Below are 21,330 nucleotides of genomic sequence, written 5' to 3' on the forward strand. Positions count from 1 at the left end.
ATAGGAGCAGTATTATAGTAGTTATATTCTTCTACATAGGGTCAGTATTATAGTAGTTATATTCTTGTACATAGGAGCAGTATTATAGTAGTTATATTCTTGTACATAGTAGGCAGTATTATAGTAGTTATATTCTTGTACATAGGGGGCAGTATTATAGTAGTTATATTCTAGCACATAGGAGGCAGTATTATAGTAGTTATGTTCTTGTACATAGGAGACAGTATTATAGTAGTTATATTCTTGTATATAGGAGCAGTATTATAGTAGTTATATTCTTGTACATAGGAGGTAGTATTATAGTAGTTATATTCTTGTATATAGGAGGCAGTATTATAGTAGTTATATTCTAGCACATAGGAGGCAGTATTATAGTAGTTATATTCTTGTACATAGGAGCAGTATTATAGTAGTTATATTCTAGCACATAGGAGGCAGTATTATAGTAGTTATATTCTTGTACATAGGAGCAGTATTATAGTAGTTATATTCTTGTACATAGGAGCAGTATTATAGTAGTTATATTCTTGTACATAGGAGCAGTATTATAGTAGTTATATTCTTGTACATAGAAGGCAGTATTATAGTAGTTATATTTTTGTACATAGGAGCAGTATTATAGTAGTTATATTCTTGTACATAGGAGGCAGTATTATAGTAGTTATATTCTTGTACATAGGAGGCAGTATTATAGTAGTTATATTCTTGTACATAGGAGGCAGTATTATAGTAGTTATATTCTTGTACATAGGAGGCAGTATTATAGTAGTTATATTCTTGTACATAGGAGGCAGTATTATAGTAGTTATATTCTTGTACATAGGAGGCAGTATTATAATAGTTATATTCTTATACATAGGAGGCAGTATTATAGTAGTTATATTCTTGTACATAGGAGGCAGTATTATAGTAGTTATATTCTTGTACATAGGAGCAGTATTATAGTAGTTATATTCTTGTACATAGGAGCAGTATTATAGTAGTTATATTCTTGTACACAGGATCAGTATTATAGTAGTTATATTTTTGTACATAGGAGGCAGTATTATAGTAGGTATATTCTTGTACATAGGGTGCAGTATTATAGTAGTTTTATTCTTGTACATAGGGGCAGTATTATAGTAGTTATATTCTTGTACATAGGAGCAGTATTATAGGAGTTATATTCTTGTACATAGGGGCAGTATTATAGTAGTTATATTCTTGTACATAGGAGGCAGTATTATAGTAGTTATATTCTTGTACATAGGAGCAGTATTATAGGAGTTATATTCTTGTACATAGGGGGCAGTATTAGTTATATTCTTGTACATAGGAGCAGTATTATAGTAGTTATATTCTTGTACATAGGAGCAGTATTATAGTAGTTATATTCTTGTACATAGGTGCAGTATTATAGTAGTTATATTCTTGTACATAGGAGCAGTATTATAGTAGATATATTCTTAACCAAATTTATTTTTATTCAAAGTAAGTAAGGCATATCAATCGATCACAAACCATCGTAGCATCACTGGTAAGGCAAAGTCACAAATCGGTTATGGAAGTGACCACAAATGCATGTCAGTGCAACACATGTTGTACAAAATGATACATCAAATGTGACAGACAATAAAAATCAAATATAACACAAATAAGAGGAAAAGAGAGGGACAGGAAGGGAAAGGAAAGGGGGGGGGGGGGGAGGGGAGTTTTCCCCAACTCCATCAGGGGAACTTCCTATATGTCTTCCAGGGCGACCAGATTTTCAGAAAGCGGGAACGCGTGCAAGATTCCCAGTGGGCCAGCTCTTCAAACCTGTAGATCTGATCCACCTTATCCCTCCACATCGAAACAGTGGGAGGTTCAGTATCCTTCCAAAGCAGCGGGATGAGCAGTCTCGCTGCCGTGATGAGCATAGTAGGAAGATCAGATCTACAGGGGGAAAGCGAGTCATTAGGGCACCAAAGCAGAATCAGTTTAGGATCCAGCTTAACCTGCTTAGCACACACCTCATTTATCAGAGCTTCTATACTGGTCCAGAACGCTTTAATCTTTTCACAGTGCCACCAAATGTGTGACAGAGAGCCTACGTCTTTTCTACACCTCCAGCACTCACTTGGGAAATCTGCATTAAGCCTATGCAAGAACTCCGGGGACTTGTACCATCTCGTGAGCAGCTTATACGAGTTTTCTTGTACCTTAATACAGCGGCTAAAGCCGTGAGAGTGTGTAAGGACAAAAGCCCTTTCCGGGTCTGTAAGGTGGATGGACAATTCCCTTTCCCATGAAGAAAGGAAATGTAGCTCAGGAGGGGAGGCTGAGAGTAACTCCTTATATATAGTAGACAGCGGTTTAGGGATCCTACGGGCATCTGATAGTCTCTTAGACAGCCAAGAGGGGGTTCCAGAGGTGGTGGGGGGTGGTAGCTTAATCATCTTAATTTCCTTCTGCAGGGCAAAACTCTGTAGGAAGGAAGCTTTTTTGACTTTAGGGTCATTCAAGACCGTGGACCAATCCAGGGACCCATCCGGGGACCTAATCTCACTTAAAGGGATCTCGGCCAAAAGAGGCCAGATACCTGAGGGCTTCTCGGCTTCCGGATGGACATAAAACTGTAAAGAGGAAAGCGGAGTACCCGGTATGGGAAACTCAAGTGTTCTATCCTTAAACTGCTTGGCCCACTCAACAAACATACCCTTCCATAGGAGTGGCAAAGAGGAACTACCCGGAGAACAAGGGGACAGCCCCCAGAGAATCCGCTTCATTCTAGTGGAGAGCAGAGAGCGCTCAAGACAAACATATGGAGCACTATAAGTGCTATTGAGGAGGGATAGACCTCTAAATAGTTGAAAGGCCACATAGTAGGAACGTATGTCGGGCAGACCAAAGCCGCCAAACCTCCTCTCTCTGGTCAGCACCGAATAAGCAATTCTGGAGGGTTTACTTCCCCACAAAAAGAGGGAGAAAACTCTGCGGATGTCTACAAAAAATGAGTGCGGCAGCCAGATAGGCAACACCTGCAGAAGGTACAAAAATTTAGGAGCTATAAAGGTCTTGAGGTAGTTCCTCTTGCCACACCAGGAAATAAACGGCAGTCTAATAGAGTGCAGCTGCTTCCTAACTGAGGACAATAAGGGGGCATAATTCAGAGCAAATAAGTCCTTCGCCTGAGCCGGGACGTGCACTCCCAAAAATACTATGTCTTTTGTAGCCCAGTGAAAGGGGGTAGTAATCTGAAGGGCCTCTTTAACCGATTCTGGACAAGTAACGTTTAGGGCCATTGACTTGCTATAGTTGATTTTAAAGTTTGACACATAGCCAAACTCCTCAAAAAGAGACAAAAGCCTAGGGAAGGATGTTTCGGGATTGGAGGTCATGATAAGTAGGTCATCTGCAAATGCGGCTGTCAAGTGGGTCCGAGAATCAATGGTCAAGCCCCTAACCGCAGGATCCTGCCGGATCTTACACAGCAAAGTCTCCATCACTATGACAAACAGAGATGGGGAGAGAGGACATCCCTGCCTCGTCCCATTGGATATGGAAAAGGAGGGAGAAAGCGTACCATTTATTTTGAGTTTGGCGGACGGGGCTGAGTACAGAGTGAAGATCGCAGATATAAACGAATCTGGGAAACCAAACCTCGACAGGGCCCGCGACATATAATGCCAACCGACCCTGTCGAAGGCCTTCTCCGCGTCCGTGCTCAGCAAAGCCAGAGGCGTAGAGGAGCTTCTAGCCCAATCCATAAGGTGGAGCAAACGTATCGTGTTTTCACAGCCCTGTCTGCCGCGCACAAACCCCACTTGCTCGCTATCAATAAGATCCGGCAGGATCAGCTGTATTCGCTGCGCCAGAATCTTGGCCCACCACTTGACATCCGCATTTAGCAGTGAAATCGGGCGATAACTGCCACAGTGGAGGGGGTCTTTGTTTTCTTTATGGATTATAGTTATGTGGGCCTCTAACGTTTGGGGGGGGTAGAGAACCTCCAGACAGGAGGAAATTACAGAGTGCCTGAAAATGAGGAGTCAAAACGTCTTTGAAGGTCTTGTAATACGCTATCGGGAGTCCATCCGGGCCTGGACTTTTACCTGAAGGAATGGAGGAAAGGACCTTGCCAATTTCCTCTCTTGATACAGGGGCGACTAGTTGGGAAGCTTGTAGGGGACTAACAGAGGGCAGCTTCAGAGTGGACAGGAACTCATCTGTGGCTTGCTCAATAGAGGCTGAACCAGGACGGTCCGGAGTGGGGAGGTTATATAGATCCGCATAAAAAGCACTAAACGCTTTCGCTATATCGTGAGTCGACTTGTGCTTATTGCCTTTCGCATCTAGAATAGCAGGGATAAATGAATCCGCGTGGCGTTGCTTAGCCATGGCAGACATCAGTTTATTCCCTTTGTTCCCATGAGCATAAGCTTTAAACCTGGAGCGGAATATAAGTTTAGCTGATTTGGCGTTGAGCAAGTTTTTCAGTCCCGTCCTGGCCTCCGCTAATTCAGCAGCCACAGCCTGAGCCTGGGTTTGCTTATGGGTCAGTTCAAGACTCGCTATGCGGGACAGCAGGTCATCTACAGCCTTGGAGCGCAACTTTTTAACATGCGAGCCCAGGGAAATTAATTCTCCTCTAACCACCGCCTTATGAGTCTCCCACAAGATGGAGGGAGAGGGAGGAGGGTCGCCTACAGCATTAAGAGAGAAGAATTCAGACATAATCCGGGAGATTCTAGCTGCATTGGTAGGGTCGGAGATCAATGTGTCATTAAGACGCCATATTCTCTCTCGTTTAGGAAGAGCTGTCATAGACACTCTGAGAAATACTGGGGCGTGATCAGAAAGCGTAATGTTCCCAATCCTCGTGTCTACCACCTGAGAAATATGGGGGGAGGATAAAAACAAGTAATCCAACCTATGGAAGGATTTTTTAGCGTTTGAATAAAACGTATAATCCCTACCAGAGGGATGCATAGTGCGCCACACATCAATAACCCGCAACTTCTTCAGCGCAGTCTTCAGACGTCGCAGAAGTTTGTGGGACAACTCAGATCTCTGAGAGGACGAGTCAAGGTCAGGCTCCATAGTCACATTAAAGTCACCTCCTAATATAAGCATGCCCTCACTAAAAGCCCGTAATTGCTCAAGAGTCCGAACGAGCCAGGGGATCTGACCTCTATTGGGGGCATATAAATTAGCCAGGGTAACAGGCGCGTCAGCGATGTGCCCCCTAACGAATAAGAAGCGACCATCAGTGTCCGCAAGGACAGCGGAGTGTTTGAAGGGTAGGCGCTTGTGGACGGCCACGCTGACACCCCTGCTAGCCGAGGAAAAAGAGCTATGAAACCATTGTGGGAATGCGTTTTGGGACAATTTCGGGATCTTCCCTGATTTAAAATGAGTTTCTTGGAGGAATACAACGGAGGCTTCATCCTTCAGTAACAAGGAGAGCACCTGAGACCGCTTACATGGCTCGTTCAGACCCTTGGCATTCAATGAGGCAACTACAACAGAGGCCATAGTGAAGACAGAGGAGGCCTGTCGGCCCAGAGCAAGAGGACATCCAGTCTGGAAAGCCACGGACGGAGTAAGGGGAAGAAAGGGAGGAAGGAGGACAAAGGGAAAGTCAAAAGAAAAATAAAAGACATAACAAATGAGACAGTAACACAACCCAAATAACAAAGAATGTCTCCCCATGGACAGGGAGCGCGTGACCCCACCCAGCATCTGACACAATGGAGATCCTTTTTCATAGCGGCGGACAGCCGGGATCTATAGGAGGGGGGCTCCTGTGGGGCCACCGGGGGTGAGGGAGAGGACATAATCAGTAACATAACTGACAACAGTGCAGACATATAACCCCCGCATAACTAACATTGCATTCAGTGCTCTAATGCACAGCTCGTAACCCGCATCTCATGCAGGCAAGGTAGTAAAGCATAGGGTCAGGCCCAAAACCCATGAGAACGGGGCAGTGGGCCAAGACCTAAAATAAGTCCAAAACCAATGGACAAACGATGAAGATTCAGCTCAGACAGAGCCAGACAGAGTTCCTACGTCCTGGGACCCAGCAAAGTCACAGAACATTGAACTCAGTGAAGAGTGAACAAAAGCGCCTTCAGCGCCTCCCGGAACAGAGTCAGGTAACAGGTGCTTGCGACCGGCCTGTTCCTTGTTTCCCAGCTCTGGAAGGTGAAACTTGCTGCCACGAATCTATACCCGGAGGGGTAGGCAGGGGATCCCCTTGATCAGCCGGCATCCACGAGGGAACTGTGATGGGTTCAATCCCAAGAGGGCCCCAAATAGCTTTCAGGTCACCCGGGGTCCGCACCGTATACTGCCTCCCGTTTTTCAAGATGGCCAGACCGAAGGGATAGAGCCATCGGAATGGCGTAGCTGTGGCTTTAAGGGCCCCTAGGAGCGGCTTCACGATGCGCCTCTTGGCTAAGGTGGAGGGGGCCAGATCCTGAAAGAATAGGACTGGGGTCTCACCATACATGATGCGGTCGGCCTCCCTTCCCGCCTTGAGCAGTGCAGCAGTGTCCACGTAGCTTAATATGCCGCAAACAACATCCCGCGGCGGCTCACCAGGTTTTGGCTTGGGCCTTAAGGCCCTGTGGATGCGCTCGATCACAATCGGAGCTGCTCTCTCAGCTCCCAGCAGGGAGGAGAAAATTTTGCATGCGACTGAATGAAGCGCGTCAATCGCAATATTTTCGGGTAGGCCGCGGATGCGAATATTTCGCCGCCGGCTCCGGTTCTCCTGATCCTCTATGCGCATCAGCGCGTCGTTTAGCAAGTCTCTGTGGGTTTGCAGGGCTGCACGGGTCTTACCCTCATGCACCAGGATGGCTTCCTGTGCTAGCTCCAGGGACTCCACACGATTCCCAATCTGCCGCAGGTCTCCTTTTATCTCCTCCAAGTCCTTTTTAAGAGGTGCAAGAGCAGATTCCAGGATGTCCCTGAGATCTGTTTTGGAGAGTGAGGAGTTTATTCGCAGTGGTCTGCAATCTGATACATCAGAAGTGCTTCCTGCCTCTGAACCTTCCTCTGCTTCTGAGAGCTGCCGAGCCCTCCTGGTTGTTGTAGCAGCAGCAGGAGTCCTGGACTGTTTCTTGAGGTATTTATCCATCTCCGGTTGCCTGGAACGGGCCCCTGTCGGCTCTGGTGTCTCAGGGTGTCGATCCTTGCCTGGTTTCCCCATTGGCACTGAGTAAATAGCTAATAAAAGGGGCTATAATAGCTGCCAGGGAGAGGAGCTCAGGAACAAGCAACCATTCAGCTCCAAGGTCAGGCTCCGCCCCCATAGTAGATATATTCTTGCACATAGGGGGCAGTATTATAGTAGTTATATTCTTGTACAAAGAAGCAGTATTATAGTAGTTATATTCTTGTACATAGGAGCAGTATTATAGTAGTTATATTCTTGTACATAGGAGGCAGTATTATAGTAGTTATATTCTTGTACATAGGAGCAGTATTATAGTAGTTATATCCTTGTACATAGGAGCAGTATTATAGTAGTTATATTCTTGTACATAGGAGCAGTATTATAGTAGTTATATTCTTGTACATATGAGCAGTATTATAGTAGTTATATTCTTGTACATAGGAGCAGTATTATAGTAGTTATATTCTTGTACATAGGAGCAGTATTATAGTAGTTATATTCTTGTACATAGGAGCAGTATTATAGTAGTTATATTCTTGTACATAGGAGCAGTATTATAGTAGTTATATTCTTGTACATAGGAGGCAGTATTATAGTAGTTATATTCTTGTACATAGGAGCAGTATTATAGTAGTTATATTCTTGTACATAGGAGGCAGTATTATAGTAGTTATATTCTTGTACATAGGAGGCAGTATTATAGTAGTTATATTCTTGTACATAGGAGCAGTATTATAGTAGTTATATAATAGTACATAGGAGCAGTATTATAGCAGTTATATTCTTGTACATAGGAAGCAGTATTATAGTAGTTATATTCTTGTACATAGGAGCAGTATTATAGTAGTTATATTCTTGTACATAGGAGCAGTATTATAGTAGTTATATTCTTGTACATAGGGGCAGTATTATAGTAGTTATATTCTTGTACATAGGAGCAGTATTATAGTAGTTATATAGTAGTTTGAAGAGAATATTACATCTGAAATGAAAGAGCAGTACCTTTTTGACTCAGATTCTATTCCTAGTTAGATATATGGTTATTTCACAATTCAGTATCCTATGCCATATTATGTACTATTATTGCTCGTACTTGTGATCCATCGTTCATGATTTGCATGCTATAAAACAACCATTATTTGGGGTGTTGATGTTGATGCAGATGCTGAGCTGGTTTATGTAATGCCACATGTTTCTGATCCAGAATCCCTAACAAGCCTTTCATTGTCCCTGTATTAATGGTCTGTTCTGTGTTGCACTTTCCTCCAGTGCTCAGTGTGTACGATCAGCAACTATTCTTATATTTTTCATGACTGACAGCAATGTTTTTCCCTTCCAGTTATGACGGCGTCCCCTTTCTCATGCACGACAACACTTTAAAGAGAACGACGAATGCTGGGGACGTGTTTCCCAACTATACCAACGTCAACGCCGCCTTGTTACCTTGGGATATGCTGGAGACTGTTAATGCTGGAAAGTGGTTCACACAGGTAACCATGGCACTGCAGACACAGGACATTGGGGTCATCTGAAGGGAAATGACATAGTAACATAGTACATAGTACATAAGGCTGAAAAAAGACATTTGTCCATCCAGTTCGGCCTGTTATCCTGCAAGTTGATCCAGAGGAAGGCAAAAAAAACCCTGTGAGGTAGAAGCCAATTTTCCCCACTTTAGGGGAATAAAAAATTCCTTCCCGACTCCAATCAGGCAATCAGAATAACTCCCTGGATCAACGACCCCTCTCTAGTAGCTATAGCCTGTAATATTATTACACTCCAGAAATACATCCAGGCCCCTCTTGAATTCCTTTATTGTACTCACCATCACCACCTCCTCAGGCAGAGAGTTCCATAGTCTCACTGCTCTTACCGTAAAGAATCCTCTTCTATGTTTGTGTACAAACCTTCTTTCCTCCAGACGCAGAGGATGTCCCCTCGTCACAGTCACAGTCCTGGGGATAAGTAGATGATGGGAGAGATCTCTGTACTGACCCCTGATATATTTATACATATTAATTAGATCTCCCCTCAGTCGTCTTTTTTCTAAAGTGAATAACCCGAATTTTGATAATCTTTCAGGGTACTGTAGTTGCCCCATTCCAGTTATTACTTTAGTTGCCCTCCTCTGGACCCTCTCCAGCTCTGCTATGTCTGCCTTGTTTACAGGAGCCCAGAACTGTACACAGTCCTCCATGTGTGGTCTGACTAGTGATTTGTAAAGTGGCAGGACTATGTTCTCATCACCGGCATCTATGCCCCTTCTGATGCAACCCATTATCTTATTGGCCTTGGCAGCAGCTGCCTGACACTGGTTTTTGCAGCTTAGTTTGCTGTTTACTAAAATTCCTAGATCCTTTTCCATGTCAGTGTTACCGAGTGTTTTACCATTTAGTATGTACGGGTGACTTGCATTATTCCTTCCCATGTGCATAACTTTACATTTGTCAGTGTTAAACCTCATCTGCCACTTATCTGCCCAAGCCTGCAATCTATCCAGATCCCTCTGTAGTAGTATACTGTCCTCTGTAGTATATATAAAGTATACTGTCCTCTGTAGTATATATACAGTATACTGTCCTCCTCAGTATATATAGAGTATACTGTCCTCTGTAGTATACACCCTGTACAGAATTATTAGGCAAATGAGTATTTTGACCACATCATCCTCTTTATGCATGTTGTCTTACTCCAAGCTGTATAGGCTCGAAAGCCTACTACCAATTAAGCATATTAGGTGATGTGCATCTCTGTAATGAGAAGGGGTGTGGTCTAATGACATCAACACCCTATATGAGGTGTGCATAATTATTAGGCAACTTCCTTTCCTTTGGCAAAATGGGTCAAAAGAAGGACTTGAAAGGCTCAGAAAAGTCAAAAATAGTGAGATATCTTGCAGAGGGATGCAGCACTCTTAAAATTACAAAGCTTCTGAAGCGTGATCATCGAACAATCAAGCGTTTCATTCAAAATAGTCAACAGGGTCGCAAGAAGCGTGTGGAAAAACCAAGGCGCAAAATAACTGCCCATGAACTGAGAAAAGTCAAGCGTGCAGCTGCCAAGATGCCACTTGCCACCAGTTTGGCCATATTTCAGAGCTGCAACATCACTGGAGTGCCCAAAAGCACAAGGTGTGCAATACTCAGAGACATGGCCAAGGTAAGAAAGGGTGAAAGATGACCACCACTGAACAAGACACACAAGCTGAAACGTCAAGACTGGGCCAAGAAATATCTCAAGACTGATTTTTCTAAGGTTTTATGGACTGATGAAATGAGAGTGAGTCTTGATGGGCCCATGGCTGGATTGGTAAAGGGCATAGAGCTCCAGTCCGACTCAGACGCCAGCAAGGTGGAGGTGGAGTACTGGTTTGGGCTGGTATCATCAAAGATGAGCTTGTGGGGCCTTTTCGGGTTGAGGATGGAGTCAAGCTCAACTCCCAGTCCTACTGCCAGTTTCTGGAAGACACCTTCTTCAAGCAGTGGTACAGGAAGAAGTCTGCATCCTTCAAGAAAACATGATTTTCATGCAGGACAATGCTCCATCACACGCGTCCAAGTACTCCACAGCGTGGCTGGCAAGAAAGGGTATAAAAGAAGAAAATCTAATGACATGGCCTCCTTGTTCACCTGATCTGAAACCCATTGAGAACCTGTGGTCCATCATCAAATGTGAGATTTACAAGGAGGGAAAACAGTACACCCTCTCTGAACAGTGTCTGGGAGGCTGTGGTTGCTGCTGCACGCAATGTTGATGGTGAACAGATCAAAACACTGACAGAATCCATGGATGGCAGGCTTTTGAGTGTCCTTGCAAAGAAAGGTGGCTATATTGGTCACTGATTTGTTTTTGTTTTGTTTTTGAATGTCAGAAATGTATATTTGTGAATGTTGAGATGTTATATTGGTTTCACTGGTAAAAATAAATAATTGAAATGGGTATATATTTGTTTTTGTTAAGTTGCGTAATAATTATGCACAGTAATAGTCACCTGCACACACAGATATCCCCCTAAAATAGCTAAACGAAAAACAAACTAAAAACTACTTCCAAAAATATTCAGCTTTGATATTAATGAGTTTTTTGGTTCATGAGAACATGGTTCTTGTTCAATAATAAAATTAATCCTCAAAAATACAACTTGCCTAATAATTCTGCACTCCCTGTATATACTGTATACTATCCTCTTCAGTGTTAATTACTTTACACAGTTTAGTGTCATCTTAGAAAATTGACACTTTACTATGCAAGCCTTCTACAAGATCATTAATAAATATATTGAAGAGAATAGGGCCCAATACTGACCCCTGAGGTACTCCGCTAGTGACAGTGGCCCAATCTGAGTGTGTACCGTTAATAACCACCCTCTGTTTTCTATCACTCAGCCAGTTACTTACCCACTTACAGACGTTTTCTCCCAGTCCGAGCATTCTCATTTTATATACTAACCTTTTATGTGGTACAGTGTCAAATGCTTTGGAGAAGTCCAGATACACGACATCCATTGATTCGCCGCTGTCAAGTCTAGAACTTACCTCCTCATAGAAACTGATTAAATTAGTTTGACATGACCGATCCCTCACGAAGCCATGCTGATATGGCGTTATTTGCTTATTTCCGTTAAGATGCTCTAATATAGCATCTCTCAGAAAACCTTCAAACAGTTTACCCACAACAGATGTTAAACTTACCGGCCTATAGTTTCCAGGCTCTGTTTTTGGACCCTTTTTGAATATTGGCACCACATTTGCCATGCGCCAATCCTGTGGGACATTCCCTGTCAGTATAGAGTCCGCAAATATCAGAAATAAGGGTCTGGCTATGACATTACTTAATTCCCTTAGGATACAGGGGTGTATGCCATCTGGTCCTGACGATTTGTCTATTTTGATCTTTTTAAGTCGCTGCTGTACTTCTTCCTGGGTCAGACAGGACACTTTTAATGGGGAATTATCTTTTACATTCTGCATTTCATCTGACAGTTTATTTTCCTCAATAAATACATTGGAGAAAAAAATATTTAACAGCTTTGCTTTCTCCTTGTCGCTCTCTGTGACTCCCCCCCTCATTACTCTGTAAAGGGCCGACACCTTCAGATTTATACTTTTTAACATTCATATAATTGAAGAACATTTTAGGGTTAGTTTTACTCTCTTTGGCAATTAATCTCTCGGTCTCTAGTTTGGCCGCTTTTATTAGTTTTTTACATGTTCTATTTTTCTCCTTATAGTTTTTCAGTGCTTCCGTGCTACCCTCCTGTTTTAGTGTTTTATATGCTTTCTTTTTATCATTTATTGCTTTCTTTACAGTTCTGTTTATCCACATTGGTTTCTTTTTGTTCCTTAACCTTTTATTCCCATACGGTATGTACCTCTCACAATGAGATTTTAGGATGTTTTTAAAGATATCCCATTTTGTGGCTGTATCTTTATTTTGAGGACTTTGTCCCAGTTAGTTAGGCCTATGGCCTCTCTTAGTTGGCTAAATTTAGCTTTTTTGAAGTTTGGTATTTTTGTTCCTCCCTGTAGAAACGCTCTTTTGAATGATAAATGGAAGGTTATTACTTTATGGTCACTATTTCCCAGGTGTCCCCCAACCTGCACGTCTGTTGTTCTGTCAGGCCTATTGGTTAATACTAAGTCCAGTATGGCCGTCCCTCTAGTCGGGTCCTGAACCAGTTGGGAGAGGTAATTGTCTTTAGTTATTGCCAAGAACCTATTTCCCTTATGAGATATACAAGTTTCAGTTTCCCAGTCTATATCTGGGTAGTTGAAGTCCCCCATAATAACCACCTCATTATGATTTTCCGCCTCATCTATCTCGTTTAGTAGTAGATTTTCTGTGGACTCTGGTATATTAGGTGGTTTATAAAAAACTCCTATTAGTTATTTATAATTGTTTTTTCCTTCATGTATCTCTACCCACAGTGACTCCACATGTTCATGTCCCTCACTTATATCTTCTCGGACTTTATATAAAGGCAGAACCCCCCCCCCCCCCCTCTCCGGTTTTGACGATCCTTTCTAAACAGACTGTAACCTTGTACATTAACTGCCCAGTCATAGCTATCATCCAGCCATGTCTCAGTTATTCCCACTGTCATAGCTATCATCCAGCCATGTCTCAGTTATTCCCACTGTCATAGCTATCATCCAGCCATGTCTCAGTTATTCCCACTGTCATAGCTATCATCCAGCCATGTCTCAGTTATTCCCACTGTCATAGCTATCATCCAGCCATGTCTCAGTTATTCCCACTGTCATAGCTATCATCCAGCCATGTCTCAGTTATTCCCACTATGTCATAGCTATCATCCAGCCATGTCTCAGTTATTCCCACTGTCATAGCTATCATCCAGCCATGTCTCAGTTATTCCCACTGTCACAGCTATCATCCAGCCATGTCTCAGTTATTCCCACTGTGTCATAGTCCTCCTCACACATCACTAATTCCAGTGTTTGTCGGCTAATTGGGCCTTTTATGCAAGCATAAAGTTCTTAGTGGTTAGCAGCACATGATGTAAATATATGAGGGATGAACGATCATAGGGATGAACAATCGTAGTAATGATCATTCATCTCCTAGCTGATGAGAAACATAGAAACATAGAATGTGTCGGCAGATAAGAACCATTCGGCCCATCTAGTCTGCCCAATATACTGAGTACTATGGATAGCCCCTGGCCCTATCTTATATGAAGGATGGCCTTATGCCTATCCCATGCATGCTTAAACTCCTTCACTGTATTTGCAGCTACCACTTCTGCAGGAAGGCTATTCCATGCATCTAATACTCTCTCAGTAAAGTAATACTTCCTGATATTACTTTTAAACCTTTGCCCCTCTAATTTAAAACTGTGTCCTCTTGTGGTAGTTTTTCTTCTTTTAAAGCCTCTTTAAATCAGTGCTCATTATGGCCCCGGACTGGGTCATGTGAATTACTCTTAGGCGCACAGTATCTGTCTGCCCTACATCATATTGAAATGTACATCCTTGGAGGATTTCTTGTAATGATAGGTACCCTTTATAATGTATTATGAGACAATTATATATTAGTTAAAGGGCATTTAAAGATAATGAGATGACTCTGTCCCAATCTATACAGAAAAGCTTGCAAGTGAACTGCAGAAAACAAGGTGGAAAGTACAATATTTCCGGATTTTTAATATAAAGATAGTTAACTAAAACAATTTTTTTTTAAATACCGCAGTTTATACTTAAAACCTGAGGGTATCTATCAGCAGTTTTGTCCCTATGACACTGGCTGTGACCTGTTACATGTGCGCTTGTCAGCTGAAGGCATCTGTGTTGGCCCCACGTTCCTATGTGCCCGCATTGCTGATAAAAATTATGTTTTGATATATGCAAATGAGCCTCTAGGAGCAACGGGGGCGTTGCCATTACACCTAGAGGCTCTGCTCTCTCTGCAACTGCTGTTTCTTCTCCACTTTGATTGACAGGATCAGGCGGGCAAGATCACATTTCACCGTTTGGCCCTATCAGTTGCAGTGCAGAGGATGCGTCAGTTGCAATAAGAGCAGAGCCTCTAGGTGTAAAGGAAACGCCCCGTTGCTCCTAGAGGCTCTTTTGCATATATAAAAAAAATATCTGAGCAGTGCAGGCATATAAGAACGTGGGACCAACCCAGATGTCTTCAGCTGCCAAGGGCACATGCAACAGGTCAGCCAGTGTCATAGGTACAAATCTGCTGACAGATGCCCTATAAATCAGGCTTTAACAATAAATATATTTTTTGCAGTATTTTTTTATCATTTTATGTAATTATCTATATATAAAAAATCCTGAAATGTTGTACTTTCCAAACTTGCCATTGGAGCAGTTACAGAAGGCTGATACACCTTGTTTTCTGCAGTTCACTTGTAAGCTTTGCTGTATAGATTGGGACAGAGTCATCTCATTATCTTTAGAGGATAAGTGAGTAAATAACGGCTCTGCTGTACTGCTGGAGGGCTAGATAGCAACTCCATACACACGGATAAGGCATACAGCTCTCCTGCCTGTCCCTGTTCTTTTAGGGAGGGAATGTACTCCATCACATCCTGGAGACTGTAATAGTCAATGTGACCATGGACTACAGATGCCATAAAGCACACACACAAATAGCAGTGTGTCTGTAATATCCCAGGGAAGATTTTAATAATACTAAAGACAAAAAAGTAAGATTGCTTTAAAGGAGTTGTGTAGGATTTTGGAGGGAGTGATGTCCTGTCTTTAACATGGGCCATTCATATCTAATCGGCGTGTATCCAACGCCTCCGATTAACTGTTTGGAATTTGGCGCCATTGTGTAGTGGACGGAGCTGGTTACTGCAGCATTCACTTCAGTGGCCGCAGCGTTGCAGTACCCAGGTCCGTCCACTACAAAATAGGTGGCACTGTGTAGTACCAACCCCAGAGCTACTCTGTAACAGCTGATCGGCAGGGGTACGGGTTGTCAGACCCCCAATGATGTGATACTGATGACCTATCCTAGGTCATCAATGTTCCTAATTCGTAAAACCTCTTTAATGTACACCTTCTTGTTTCCCAGAAACCACCATTTTCCTATATGGAGACCCTGTCCGATGAAGAAGAGCAAACGGCAATAAATCAGTCCATTTACAAACTGATCGACTTCCTAAGGCTTGCTGACCGCGCCAAGAAGATGGTGATCTTTGACCTCTATCGCCCTCCTCAGGATCATCCCTACCGAGACACTTGGATTAACCGGACACTGGAGGTCATCAATGAAGCTGCTATTGATCCAAAACTGGTAAATCTCTGTACGATAGAGTACGACTATATTATAGGGGTATTATTTAGGTCCCATTCTCACGACCGTATTTTTAGATGCGAACCCATTCATTTCAATGGGTCCGCAAAAAAGGCGAACAACATTAATTTGTGGGATTTATTCTAAAGCTATTCAATTTCAAACCCTATTTTTACCTGTGAATCCCATCCCAGCTTCATTAGAGATGGAGGCGCTGTTGCATGGAAGCCTAAGGAAGGAATTGCCATTTGGTAGTGGTCAGAAGTGGTACTGCAAGAAGAGAAATAATTTTCATTTAAAAATCTGTCACCCTATTTAAAGGCATACTGAAATGACAAGTCCGCCGTGCTACTAGCCCCAACAGCACAAAACATATTGGGCCAATAGGTTACCAGAAACTACCACAGAATACAATGCTGGACGGCCATAGCCCATGGTGGTGTGCCCAATAAGTGGCAAATATAAATGTAGTACTTGCTTGTGGTTTGTAATATTAGAAGAATTATGTGCAGGGCCTCCCTCTTTAATACCTACCTCTCATTTTCTTTAGTGATATGATACTCTAGCAGTACCTCAGAGCAGGGAGTATATGCAAATGGTTTATTATTTAATATTGTTTAATGTTTTATTTCATGATGTGTAATACAGTATATACCCAGCATAGAAAGGTATGGCTGGCTGAGGCAGGGTTAACCATCCTGGCTCAGCCCTCATAGGAGGATAGGTGTGGGCTGGCCCACCCATCATTTAGTGCAGTTCGTAGAGAGGAAGGAAGCAGTGACCCATGCTCCTTCTCCTTAGGCCTCAAGTTCCATCCAGAGACTAACAGATCTCTGTGCGATTTACTGCAAGATCAACAGAAAGGGAGAGAATTGGAGAATTTAGAATCTGCATGGCCAAGCTTACGGAGTCAGCAAGGTAATCTGCTACTACGGCCACTCAGACTTTGCTGAAGTGAAGGACACCGTTAAGACACCCTTCACACTTTGACACATCCTGGTCAAATGTTCCTTCAAAACCCTGCATCCGGCAGTGGACATTACAGTCATTATTGCCAGCCACAGATTCTACTGACAGAGACTTTAGCAAGATAGAGAGACAAGAGGGCCATAACTCCCAACTTTGCCTAAATCCATACATTGCCAAATGTCAGTGCACAGACAGAACTGTACTACATCTCCCATGTTGCACTTGAGTAAAAGAGATATCTGTTCTGCTACATCTGGCCTTGTTAATGACTCCTACACCATATGCTGGCCATTGCACTCTGGCCATTACACGCTCCGGCCTTGCACCCATACAAGCACCTAACATCACCGGCACCCCAGCTATCATCAGGCAGAAGCTCCAGAACCAGGCTGTGCCCTCCCTTCACTGCACAGCCCTTGTGAGGAAGGCCACTGTAATTGACTATAGAAACCACTGCCACTACCACTCACATCCTCTGCTCCAGCTCCTCCTGGGCTGCTGCATATTTAAGCAAGGGTGGGCACTGTAATCAGAGGGGGCAGGGCAGAATCACAACCAGGAAAATGCACTTTTGGCAACTCTATCTCGGCCTAGCGACCCCCTTACTGATGCCGCACGTTAGCAGTGTCATGGCCCCTACCCTATACCAGAATCTGGAACATTTTGAAAAGTAGATCTAGATATTCAATATTTGATAAAAGATGAAGTCAAGTTTGCAGGTACTGGTTGAAAATATTAAAGGTAGGACATCAAAATGCCTTCATCTACCATGCATCATCCATGGCCACCCTGAGTCATTGGCCACCATCTGGCCTCACATGGCAGATATGCCCCTGAGTCTCCGATACACATTAATGTCACATTGGCTTTCTATGGTCTGGGGTCACCTCTGACTTGTCCCATGTCTGAATCCTATTTCTTTTTAGGTTTTATGGCTTTCAAATGACATGAGATCCTTTGTGCAGTTTGTGAATCCTGGTTTGCAGCAGACATTGGGTTTCAAAGCGAGTATCGAAGAACTTGTCAGCAATCACATCGTGAAACTGAACCTGCCGTACAACGAGATGTCCCAGCGAGACATCAGGTAGTCTCTACAGACCACGCATTATAACGTCTGCCTTATGTGATGAAGCTCCTGCACTATATTTAAAGGGGAGGTCCATTTTGCTTTGATTAATGGTCCTGACACGTCCTGACAACTGCCCAGCCGGTCTTCTTCTTTTTTGCTTTCAGTACACTAGGACAGATTTATTAATCTTATAGATGGCGGCTAGACCGGCACCAGATTTATCGCTGGGGCTCAGGCTGGATTATGAATCAGGTGCAGGGGCAAACATGTTTTACTGACTCTATTTACCAACCATTAGTTAGCGTACTTTGCAACGCAATTTTTTTACGCCAGTATCGCGGCACAATTTATTCACAAAATTTTGCATCTTAGGCCCCACCATGCAACAGAGGGAGGACGTTTTTTACTGATCCTGAAGATAAAATGAGTTTCATCATTAAGGGGTTAAAATGAATTTAAAGGGGTTTCCCGTGGACAGGTGATAGGTACGTGATGGGCGCTGGTATGGGTCCGATCACTAGAACATAGCCCTGAAGGGAATGGCATGACGGTCACACCCAGGGACAGATTCAGAACTTAAAGTGGCGGTGGAAAAATAAATAAATAAAAGTGGTCACACGTTAAAGGCGGGTCCAAATTTACAGAAGGCGGAGCAACTCAAGTAGGCAGGATAACAGAAGTAGGCGAGGCCAGCAGCACAAAGTACCACCCCAGCAGAACCAAATATCACAGTGCAGCAAGAATACTGTCTCCCCTGCTACAGTATTCAACGGTCTCATCGTCCTAAAGACAGTTGAATTAATAACTGATGCTCCTAATATTAATTAATGCTGAGAGCATCCGACCGTTATATATCCTGCAGCCATGAGGAGGGTTCAGAGGGCACTTGACATTGGCCCATCGGGAAATTTTCCCGTAGATTCAATGGCCGGGCCTCCGCTGTCCACACCTATTTGCTGCTGATTGATTGATTTTCTGTGCGCCTGCCAGATATAGTGCAATGTGCAGTAATCACATAAAGAATGGATGGAGTGGCAGCGTTGGACCCCGTTCTAGTGATCGGCGGGGGTCTCAGTGGGCAGACTCACGCCGATCACCTATACACAGAATAGTTAGTAAGTTCTTATGGTGGGACAACCCCTTTAAGGCAGCGGTGTTATGTGCTAACTTGAGGCACAGCTTCAAAACATACCCCCAAAAAAAGAGACTTTTTAAAGAGCGGTTTACTAGTGAGGATCATTAAATGTTAGCTGTGCTTAAGCAGAAATCTATTTATAAGCCAGATTGTGGCGGTGACACAATGGTAATGCTGTTTATTCACACTCTGCTATACAATCCAGGTTCACAGCCCACTGCTCTGTCTAATGGCCCCTTGACAGCAATAGTCGCCCACGTGCACCTGGCTCCAGAGATGTCCAATTACATGAGCGGAGAAAACCAACACTGATTATCCTCATACTGCAGTCTGAGCCACACACAGTATATCAGAAGAGGTTCTCCAATTACATGGGGCAATTAATTAACCTGGAACTGCCAAACTGATCCTATGTACAAGAGTATCTACAAAACTGATCCTATGTAAAAAATACTGCCTCCTATGTAAAACAGTATAACTACTGTAATACTGCCTCCTATGTACAATTATATAACTACTATAATACTGTTCCTATGTACAAGAATATAACTACTATAATACTGCTCCTATGTACAAGAATATAACTACTATAATACTGCCTCCTATGTACAAGAATATAACTACTATAATACTGCTCCTATGTACAAGAATATAACTGCTATAATACTGCTCCTATGTACAAGAATATAACTACTATAATACTGCTCCTATGTACAAAAATATAACTACTGTAATATTGCTCCTATGTACAAGAATATAACTACTATAATACTGCTCCTATGTACAAGAATATAACTACTATAATACTGCCTCCTATGTACAAGAATATAACTGGTATAATACTGCTCCTATGTACAAGAATATAACTACTATAATACTGCCTCCTATGTACAAGAATATAACTACTATAATACTGCTCCTATGTACAAGAATATAACTACTATAATACTGCTCCTATGTACAAGAATATAACTACTATAATACTGCCTCCTATGTACAAGAATATAACTACTATAATACTGCTCCTATGTACAAGAATATAACTACTATAATACTGCTCCTATGTACAAGAATATAACTACTATAATACTGCTCCTATGTACAAGACTATAACTACTATAATACTGCTCCTATGTACAAGAATATAACTACTATAATACTGTACCTATGTACAAGAATATAACTACTATAATACTGCTCCTATGTACAAGAATATAACTACTATAATACTGCCTCCTATGTACAAGAATATAACTACTATAATACTGCTCCTATGTACAAGAATATAACTACTATAATACTGCCCCCTATGTACAAGAATATAACTACTATAATACTGCTCCTATGTACAAGAATATAACTACTATAATACTGCTCCTATGTACAAGAATATAATTACTATAATACTGCTCCTATGTACAAGAATATAACTACTGTAATACTGCTCCTATGTACAAGAATATAACTACTGTAATACTGCTCCTATGTACAGGAATATAACTACCATAATACTGCTCCTATGTACAAGAATATAACTACTATAATACTGCTCCTATGTACAAGAATATAACTACTATAATACTGCTCCTATGTACAAGAATATAACTACTATAATACTGCTCCTATATACAAGAATATAACTACTATAATACTACCTCCTATGTACAAGAATATAACTACTATAATACTGCTCATATGTACAAGAATATAACTACTATAATACTGCCTCCTATGTACAAGAATATAACTACTATAATACTGCTCTATGTACATGAATATAACTACTATAATACTGCTCCTATGTACAATAATATAACTACTATAATACTGCTCCTATGTACAAGAATATAACTACTATAATACTGCCTCCTATGTACAAGAATATAACTACTATAATACTGCTCTATGTACATGAATATAACTACTATAATACTGCTCCTATGTACAAGAATATAACTACTATAATACTGCTCCTATGTACAAGAATATAACTACTATAATACTGCTCCTATGTACAAGAATATAACTACTATAATACTGCCTCCTATATACAAGAATATAACTACTATAATACTGCTCCTATGTACAAGAATATATCTACTATAATACTGCTCCTATGTACAAGAATATAACTACTATAATACTGCTTCTATGTACAAGAATATAACTACTATAATACTGCCTCCTATGTACAAGAATATAATTACTATAATACTGCCTCCTATGTACAAGAATATA

General features: G+C 42.1%; 1 protein-coding gene across 4 annotated transcripts in view; it reads left to right on the forward strand.

Annotated features, from left to right (window-relative positions):
- The window catches only part of GDPD4 (glycerophosphodiester phosphodiesterase domain containing 4), an 84,672-nt gene that overhangs the window by 47,502 nt on the left and 15,840 nt on the right, over positions 1-21,330 (forward strand). For all 4 annotated transcript variants that reach the window (XM_040426422.1, XM_040426425.1, XM_040426423.1 and 1 more), the window contains 3 exons: positions 8,487-8,637; positions 15,698-15,919; positions 17,815-17,972. In XM_040426422.1, the coding sequence (XP_040282356.1) occupies positions 8,487-8,637; positions 15,698-15,919; positions 17,815-17,972 (531 nt within the window). The remainder of the gene's footprint in view (positions 1-8,486; positions 8,638-15,697; positions 15,920-17,814; positions 17,973-21,330) is intronic.

This window comes from Bufo bufo, chromosome 3, assembly GCF_905171765.1.
Source record: "Bufo bufo chromosome 3, aBufBuf1.1, whole genome shotgun sequence".
NCBI lineage: Eukaryota > Metazoa > Chordata > Amphibia > Anura > Bufonidae > Bufo > Bufo bufo.